This window comes from Psittacula echo (assembly GCF_963264785.1).
Source record: "Psittacula echo genome assembly, chromosome: 2".
Taxonomy (NCBI): domain Eukaryota; kingdom Metazoa; phylum Chordata; class Aves; order Psittaciformes; family Psittacidae; genus Psittacula; species Psittacula echo.
Window position 1 is genome coordinate 3,820,644 of NC_137737.1, and position 9,646 is coordinate 3,830,289.

Here is a 9,646-nt window from a genome sequence, read left to right on the forward strand (position 1 = left end):
AAGATTCAGAGGTGATGTGACAGCCATCATTTGTCTGTGCAGGATATCTGTGGCACCCGGGACAAGAACAGGTTTAAATTGCTGTGGTGGAAACAAAGGCTGGGTGTTAGGAAGGAGTTTGTTACAGTCCTTTATGCCTTTATTGCTAGAAACTGGCGGAGGAAATGAATAAGTGTTAAGAATGAGATAGATAAAAATCTTTTGAGGGTGGTTTGGTGAGAGCTGATCCTGCCCTGGTAATTAGATGACCACTCTGGGTCCCTTCCCATTTCCTTTTCCATGGCTGAAGTGAGAACAACACCTTTTTAATTTGCTGCTTGCTTTTAGGGAGCTGCTAAATGAGGCAGCTTTTTAGACTACTTGCCAGAGGAGGTGGACTTCATTTCTGGTTTATTTGAGTAGCTGGAGCTGCTCTGGAATTGAAATGAATTTGTCGCTCAGATCTCCAGAGACCATCTTTTGAATCTGTGTGGCTTACGGCTAGCACTCGCTTCTTTGGCATTATTCAGTCTCCCATGTACCTTCAGTTCTTCCTAAAACAAGGATCCTGCAGGCTGTTGGGATCTCACAAGCTGTAGGGATCCCTTCTAACTTCACTGAATTCCATGAATGATTCTCCATTCAATTTCAGGCTGTATGAACCAGTTTGCAGGATCAAGCTTTTAGGCTGCAATCTCTCTTTTGAAAAGGACTCCCTTGGTGGTATAGGAAGTGCTCACACTGATCTTAAAGATGCTTTGCGATCTTCCTCCACTGTGCCACAGAATAACAAGCATCTCTGGGTTAAAATGCTAAGGGACTATTGCTTGGGATGTCAGAGCATGTGCTTGAGACACTGCTTTTTTTCCCCGTCCCTGTGTTAGCGTCAAGATAAACACATAACCACCGGAATGGTTATATGAGGTGCTTTATTGAGGCGCCGGGAACCAGGGGTACGCACCCAAATCTGATTCCAACCTCGTCACATCACGTTCGCAATTTATACTTTAAAAGTTTCGCAATTAATGCGTATTCAACGTAGGTTGCTACATTAGCTAATACATATGCATCAGGGATTGCTTCATCAGTCCATTACGGCATCAGCCTCTTCTGCGCTTGCGCAGCCCCCTCTGGTGGTCATCTGGTGGTCGTCCTGATGAAGTAAGAAGTCTTCCTCACTCTGTCCTTTTCACCTTTCCGTTCTTTGGATGGGCCCCAACCATTATGTGGATGCACCATCCTTTTATCCTCACTTGGTTGCCCTTGGTATGTGGTTTAATCTTTGGTTCTGCTAAGTTGGAGTTTCACAGTACATTCTTTCCTACACTGTCTTTACTATATAAGGTATTTGTTTCTATTCCTAAGGTTACCATTATAACATTTAGTTATAAAGTAACTAAGATACAAACCAACACAATTGTAGTATTCAGTGTATGAAGCTTTGATCTATGATTTTAAACACAATCACCTATTGGAACAGTTATAAAATAACTAAGATGCAGAACAGCAAAGTTACAAATTTTAACATATGCATAAAGGCTTTCTATTGGTTTTACAAACTTGTCAAATATAATGACTGCTAGAATGGTTATATGATTATATTTAACATAAAATTTTATCTTTTTCCTAACACCTGCATACTTGCATCAAAGGGACTTTAAATTGCTACCTTTAAAAATCTGCAGCTAGAAACAGTCTAAATGGGTATATACCAATCAGAAGTTTCCCTTCTAAAGTTCCCCATGGCTGCAATTACTCACAGCCTGACGAGCTGTGGACCTTGATGCATAATGAAAATTGAAGCCTGTAAGTACTGTAGGTTAATCAATATCTAAATTGAAGTTCACAGTTGAAAATTTAATCAATACTCTGATATAATCCAGTAGTGTTTCTGCACAGGAAGCAAGTCATGGCAGGATCTTTCCCATAATGGAAAAAGAAACAAGGAGGCCTTGGAGCAGCATAGAGAAGATTCTTAGGTTGGGATGGGGAAACCAACAGTGGAAACACTTCAAATATATTGCCTTCCCATTTGTGTAAGGACTGGCTCTGCTGATGCAGGTCTCTTCATTCTCAGTGAATGAAGGTTTGATTGTTTTAATGAAACATCAGTTCCTTGCATAAAGAACAGAGTTCTCCTCTCTCCGTACCAATATTTCTTTCGGAAGGCAATGGCAGTTCTTAGCCTTTGATCATACATGATTACAGCCAAAGAAATGACTGAGTGACCTGGGAGTCTCCCACAGGGCAGTTCATAGACCTGTGTCTTTGGACTGTGTCCCTCCCCAGTAAAATCAAATTGAGTGTTACATTCACTGGTTCACATTTTGTATTGAAATGGAGTGTAGCAAAATCTATCCTTGGCAATGCTCCTTGTACTATTATTATCTGGGCAGTAAGTGCAAGAGGCAGAGTTGGGTACTCACAGCTATGCAAAAGGCCTATGGCAGATCAAGGAGCAGTCTCCCAAGCCCTGTGCAAGTATTGCAGGGCACTCTTTCTTCTCACTTTTGGAGTGGTCTGCAAAAAGCAGTGAGCCAAAATCCCAGGGAACACACCAGGTAGTGTTTTGGCACTCTTTTCCCCTTTTTCCTTGTTCCCTGGAAGAGGGAAAAATTACTGAAACTCTCTTGAATAGTCCATAAAATGTAATTCATGGTGGAGCTGTAAACCCAATCAACCCAGTGGTGAAATGGTTCTTTTCTTGTTTAATTTTCCACAGGTCTTCACCCTCACCATGTCAAGGAGCGTTAATGATGTGTTCCCTCTCCCTTGCATTCCCCGCCTGTCATCTTGCTAGGATCTAACAACAGAATGAACATAGCAGCTGTGTTTAATGCCCTGCTCGTGTCTGTCCTCGCTGCCGTGCTGTGGAAATACTTCAAACTGCGAGAGCATGCCTTCATGGTCGAAGAGGAGCTGGTCCTCACACGTCAGTCTCAGGAGCTCTCTCAGGTTCAGATTGACTACCATGTGGCTCTGCAGGCACTGGTGGAGGACGGTACCAGGATGGTGTGCACTGGCAGGATGCACACTGACCGCATCTGCCGCTTTGAGTCCCTCTGCTACTCTACTGAGGCTGAGGAGTTTATCTACTTTCACAGCAACTCCTCAGTCATGCTGCCCAACCTGGGCTCCCGGAGGTTCCAGCCGGCTCTGCTCGACCTCTCCTCAGTGGAAGATCACAACACCCAGTACTTCAACTTTGTGGAGCTGCCAGCTGCTGCGCTGAAATTCATGCCAAAGCCGGTCTTCGTGCCTGACGTGGCGCTGATCACTAACAGGTTCAACCCAGACAACCTGATGCACGTCTTTCATGACGACCTCCTCCCCATTTATTACACCATGCAGCAGTTCTCTGATTTAGATCTGGAGGCACGACTCTTCTTCATGGAAGGGTGGAGTGAAGGTGTTCACTTTGACCTCTACAAGTTACTGAGTAACAAGCAGCCGCTCCTCAGGGAGCAGCTTAAAACCCTGGGCAGGCTCCTCTGCTTTACCAAAGCCTATGTGGGGCTGTCCAAAATCACCACCTGGTACCAGTATGGATTTGTCCAGCCACAAGGGCCAAAGGCTAACATCTTGGTTTCTGGTAACGAGATCAGGCAGTTCACCAAATTCATGATGCAGAAGCTGAACGTCAGCATGGAGGAAAGCTCCAGTGAGGAGTACATCGTAGTGTTCAGCCGAACAATCAACAGACTTATCCTAAATGAGGCAGAACTAATCCTGGCTCTCGCTCAGGAGTTTCAAATGAAAACCATTACCGTCTCTCTGGAGGAGCATTCGTTTTCTGACATCGTCCGGTTGATCAGCAATGCGTCCATGCTGGTCAGTATGCATGGGGCCCAATTAGTCATGTCTCTCTTCCTGCCAAGAGGTGCCACAGTGGTGGAGCTCTTTCCTTATGCTATCAACCCTGAGCATTATACCCCTTACAAAACCCTGGCAACCCTTCCTGGCATGGACCTTCAGTACATTGCCTGGCAGAACACTGACAGGGAAGACACTGTTACCTACCCGGACAGACCTTGGGACCAGGGTGGGATTGCTCATCTGGACAAGGCAGAGCAAGAGCGCATCATTAAGAACACAGAGGTGCCGCGGCACCTCTGCTGCCGCAACCCCGAGTGGCTGTTCCGTGCCTACCAGGACACGAAGGTGAACATCCCTTCTCTCATCCATGTGATCAGGCAGACTGTGAAGTCTAAGCCTGGACCCAAGAAGCAGAAATGGTCTGGTAGCCTCTACCCTGGCAAAGTGAGGGATGCCAAGTGTCAAGCCTCTGTCCAGGGCACGAGCGAAGCTAAACTTGCCGTATCCTGGCAGATCCCCTGGAACCTGAAGTATCTCAAGGTCAGAGAAGTGAAATATGAAGTGTGGATACAAGAGCAAGGGGAAAACACTTACATGCCTTATATATTGTCCCATCAGAATCATACCTTCTCAGAAAACATTAAACCCTTCACGATATACTTGGTGTGGATACGCTGCATCTTCAACAAAAATCTTCTTGGACCTTTTGCAGATGTGCTCTTGTGCAGTACATAACCTGCTGCACTCCTTGTACAGCTCTAACCTGCTCTCCACCCCATCTGTGGTTTAAAACTTCTTGTCTTGTAGTTTGTAGAGGGCTGAAAAGGACCAGACTGTACCAGTGCCTAAATGTCCATTTTATTGCACTCAGTGTGTATTCTTTAAATGGTATTTATTTCCAGTGAGTGTTAAAAAAGAAGAAACCTCTGTGTTCTTCAGAGTAACTTCCAGAGGTTAAATTACATGCTGCATACATGTAATTGAAAACAATGGAAGTGAATTGTGTGTACCTCGGTCGTGATTTAAATGCGTTCCTATTGTGTGGTGAGTATGTAAGCACAGCATTAAACCACAGTTGATTCCATGGCTAGGTGGGCAATTCTCATCAGCTTTTCCATTGTAAGTTATTTTTCTTTCAATAACTCTGTAACTTTGAGTTCAGGATTTGGTACGAGAGCCTTCATTAAACTGCTGTAAACCCCCTCGATATATTTTGCTTTTTATTATCTGTCAGAATTGTTATTGTGATAGATTTATCTGTTGCTGTGATAAACCATATATATGGGTGGCTTTTTACTTTTCATTTTGGCTGAAGAGAGTGAGACTACGGTGTCAGCATCATGTTTAAAATTAGATCTTATTGCACCCCAACAGCAAAAGGCTGGAGTAGCAGATAGGAAATAGGAGGGATGGAGTCGATAAAACTATTTACAGGGTTTTAACATGTTTTCATTTTGTGAATTATAAACAGATCTGTGGAAAAGGAAGGGGATGGTTTGGAAGAGGTGATCGGGGAAGAGATAGCACTTACAGCAACCTGCTCAAGAAAATCCTTTATTGTGGTATTTGATCAGAATAATCTGTTGCTAATAGCTGCTAACACCCACATGCTTTGCTGAGTAACAGGCAGGTGGTTGCAAAGGGAAGCTGCCTGTGCACAGGTTTTCCTGGATGTTTGTGGGAGGAAGCAGAGTCAGGCAGAGGACAGGTAGGTGGGTGCCATGGCATTGGGCAGGGGTTGGGCTGATGCCCTGCAGTGAGATTAGTTTATTCTAGACTTACACTCATTTTCCCTGAGATCAGAATCTGGCTTCATTGCTGGGGTAACACACTGACTGCTTAGGACCTGATCCCACACAGTTCTCCTTTAGGTGGAGACCCTAAATGATGCTGTCTTTGAAGAACAGCTCTGTGTCAACATTACAGCTCTTGGGGAAGAGAGGAAAAAAGGGGCAGGAGCTTGAGGTGTTTCCCTGATGGATGTTCACATCCTCTGTAGTTTATAACCAGCGTTAAAGCCACAGGAAAAGTGCTTTTTTCTGCATTCTCTCCCCAGTTCCCACCATCCTCCCAAGGTCTGGGTGGATGCTTGAACAGTACGATAAATGGCTTGCTTTCTGAGTGATGGGTTGATAGATGAGCATCCAAAGGCAGGTTTATAAGATGAGTTCTAGAGAGAGGGGGAGAAAAACCTTGCTGTACAAATCAGACAAGAAACAGGAGGGTTGAAAAATGAGTGGAACGTCACAACACAGTATTGGACCTTCAGGCAAGTGCTGCTTCTGAATATTCATTTTTTTTACTTCTCGCTTTGTTTCAGACACGGTTATGATTTAAGGGGAGGGAGAGGAACAGAACAACAATCCCAAAGTCTGTGTTTCCTTTGTCATTGTAGTCCTGCCAGCTAATAATCTTTGCCATGGTATTTTAAAGGTGCATGTGATTGCTCCCACTGTTGTTTTGTAGGACAGAATGGGCTTCTTGCTGAAGTGAGTATTCAAGCTGTGCCCCAGTGTCTCCAGGTGGCTGCACATCACATACCACATATATCAGAGGTGAAGAAAAACTTCACCAGCAGGTGACAGAGGTGAGAGCAGGCTCTTTAGGGAAGCCACAAGGACCTGTAGCTCCCCAGGACCTCACTGGCTAATTACCTCCTACTCACAGAAGGGGTTTACAGCTATCTTGCATCCCCACATCATTCAAGCCTAAGATATCCCAGTGGCCGTCCTCCTCCTGGATGTTGCAAAGGTGGTAATGGTGGCACCTGACAAGGTCAGTATTGAGTGAGTCAGCATCTGTTTTGCATCAGTTCTCAAAAGTAATGTTCTTTGGGTGTGTGAGCTGCCTGTGTTTTCCTAAACACCCTTCATCCTGGGCAGGTATTGCTCTGTGTGTTGCTTTCCTGTCTGCCTTACCCAGAGCCTTCATAGCAATCCTTTGCCCCGTAATTTGTAGACCATCCCATTTCACTTAAAATTAGTTGCATATGATTGCAGGTTTTCTAACATTTGCAGATTGGTTACAGCACATTGACTATTTTCTTCTCACACCCTAATGATTCCAATCAACGAAATTGGCTACGGGGCAATGAAGTATCGTGTGTGTGGGTTTCCATGCTCTTAACTCTAGTTTGAAGCAGTCTCTTGCTTTCAGAGACTCACTTTTTCCAGAAGATAATCAAATGTGCTTTCCAAAAGTGAGTATTCGGGTTCTGTCTTCCTCACCAGTGCTGTGAGTATTTTATGAGGTGGAAATAATGGGATTTTCCTTTTTGAATGCTGAGGTAGCTGAACACTGGAGTGCTGATGCTGATGTTGCCGGTTACCTCCATCACCTGCTCAGTGTAAGAATGTCTGTACCAGAGCCTCACTGCTAGACTGAATTCCTCCTCTGCTAGAGCACACAGCACTGAGAGGATGTAGGCCAGCCTGTAGCTGTCATAAATTGGGCACAGTAATGTTATGCTGATTTATACTACCTCAGGAACTGCTCTTGGAGTGCTGTTACCTTCCCGTAGTGAATTTCCTTTCCTTTTAATAACTGCCATCAATGCTCTGCAGGCCCGTTCCATTTTTTGCCCCCATCCTCCCCTGACCCACAGGCTGCTTGCCTCCCATGCTTCACATGAATATCCTCTCTCACAGCCTCCAGCCTTCACAGTTAAGAACCCACTGGGACTTTGTCAGTGCCACTTCTTCGTTGATCAGAAGGAATGCCTGCCTGGCATTGCTTAAAGTTTCATCCTGTAATGAATGTGGGCCCTCTGTGCACAGGGGCTGGACCTACATCTCTCACACGTGCAGGAAGGCAGGGCTGGACCTTGGTTACTGGATTTCCAAGGCAAGCATATGGGGGTGGTTTTGACAAGTTGTGCTGTGCAAGAGCCTTCCACCTTCCACCACTGCATCATTTGATTTTGCTCCCAGAGCAAATACATTAGGCTCTGTGGTGCTGTCTGGCCCCACTGTCCTGGAAGAAGAGAAAAAGCTGGGATTAAATCCAAAACCCTCTGGGGGCAGAGGAGGATGCTAATAGCAGGCTGGTCTCCGACTCGCTGCTGCCAGACTTGGCCGTGCTTTCAGAGATGGATCATGTAGGAGGATTTCCTCTGGCTGCAGTTTCATCTCTCCTTTTAATTAGCCAAAATGCAAGGAGCAGGCAGCTGCTGCAGAAGGGCTGCTTACCCGCATGCATGAGGATGAGGACCAAACAGAGCACTTACCAGCTTGGACGTGTGAAGTATTGGAGAGGGAGCTGCAGGCTGTATGGTAACAGTTCCCAATGGGACTTCTCAAGTGTGGTGGTGACCTTAGCAGAGCCAGAGCAATTCACGCTACTGTTATTTTCTGTTGCTTATAGACAAAACTCACCCCAAAAATCAATATCCAAGAATAGAAACATTCCTGGAGAGGCTCCAACATGGCTTGGGTGTGTTTCTTCAGAAGGATGTGCTGCCACCAGGGCTGTGGAGAGCTGAGACTTGCAGATGGAGCTTGTCTTAAGTGGACCACCCCTTGCTCAATGCAGTGGAAGACCAGTTGCTCTGGAGGCATAGCCTGGAAGAGCAGGGAGCAGGTCAGAATAGCACAGAGAGAGGGCTAAAAAGCCAGTCAGACCATCCCCAGGTCTATGGAGTGGTGGGAGGGACTTGGTCCAAGCAGCCTAGCAGGTGGCATTTGCATGGGGAGCTCTCATCAGGAAATTTTTAGAGCACTTTCTTGACAGCTTCTCAGGAACCTCACACACTGGGAAATAATAATGAAATCCTATGTTCTCTATGAAAATATACAGATGACACAAGAGCCCTTTGGAGATTGTCCTGCTAAGTGACTATGAACATCCTCTGCCTGGCTTTTAAGCCCTTATTCCAAGCAGGAATTGTCCTTGACATCAGGGTGAGTGGCTTAGAGGCGGATGTCCTGAGCTGTTCCCTTGGCTGGGAGCCACATGAAGACATCACTGAGCTGTTGGCCAAGCGAGAAGCAGTGAGGATGCTGATGCCCTGGGAGCAATGTTCTCATTTGGATATAACCCAGCCCTCATCTCTCTCTGCACAGCCCAGGGAGCACCTTGATGGCCACCAGCTGATCACCTCCTCACCAGCCAGAGATGCTCCAGCACTTGTGCCACACAGGTAGCCTTTGAAAGGATGCAGAATCCTAAACATTGTCCGGAAAACCCGTGCCTGTCATAGATTATTACTGCCCAGCTTTTGCTTAGCAAAATTACTGCACCTTTTCTCACTAGCCCTATGGATTTATTCTGCTCTTGGCTTCTTTCTCCTCTGGCTCTGCTTGTGGGTGGTAGAGGCAGGCAGGGATGGGCTAGCTGCAATCCAGACTGGCACCTGGTGCAGGTTTTACACCTCCAGAAAGTGATAGGTAATAAAAATAACTGGTTTTGCAGAGTTCAGATTGCAATTTTTCTGTCTCCTTCTTCTCCTCTCCCCTGATTCTTTTGGACAGATCCTTTTCTTAAAGAAATAATAATTCTTAAGAGCAATAACTTGGGACTTCTAAGAGCTGATGTGGAGGGAAGGAAAATAAATAGGAGAAACAAACCCTTTAAAAGACAGCTTAGGAAATATGTTTGCAGGAGAAACCAGACCATTTCTTAGAGGATTTGGTGAGGAATAACACAAAGTGCCTTTTTTGGCTCCATCACCTTAGTCTCTAACAACTAAATACTTTACTCAGGATAAATGTGTGACCGGAATGTTTTTCAAAGGTGTCTATTGATTTTTATATATCTATTTTTAGTTCCATTGCAGGCCACCTTTTTGGCCCTGTCTCTAAGACTCTGCATGCCCACTGCTCCAGGTATGTGGATGGCTTGTCCCGGCACAGCA

General features: G+C 45.5%; 1 protein-coding gene across 1 annotated transcript; it reads left to right on the forward strand.

The window, feature by feature from the left end:
• Positions 1 to 2,793: 2,793 nt before the first annotated feature.
• On the forward strand, positions 2,794 to 4,530 carry POMGNT2 (protein O-linked mannose N-acetylglucosaminyltransferase 2 (beta 1,4-); the record flags this gene model as incomplete). Its single annotated transcript, XM_080610695.1, has 1 exon — positions 2,794 to 4,530. One exon carries the CDS (start codon positions 2,794 to 2,796, stop codon positions 4,528 to 4,530), a length of 1,737 nt encoding a protein of 578 aa, XP_080466821.1.
• Positions 4,531 to 9,646: the final 5,116 nt, after the last annotated feature.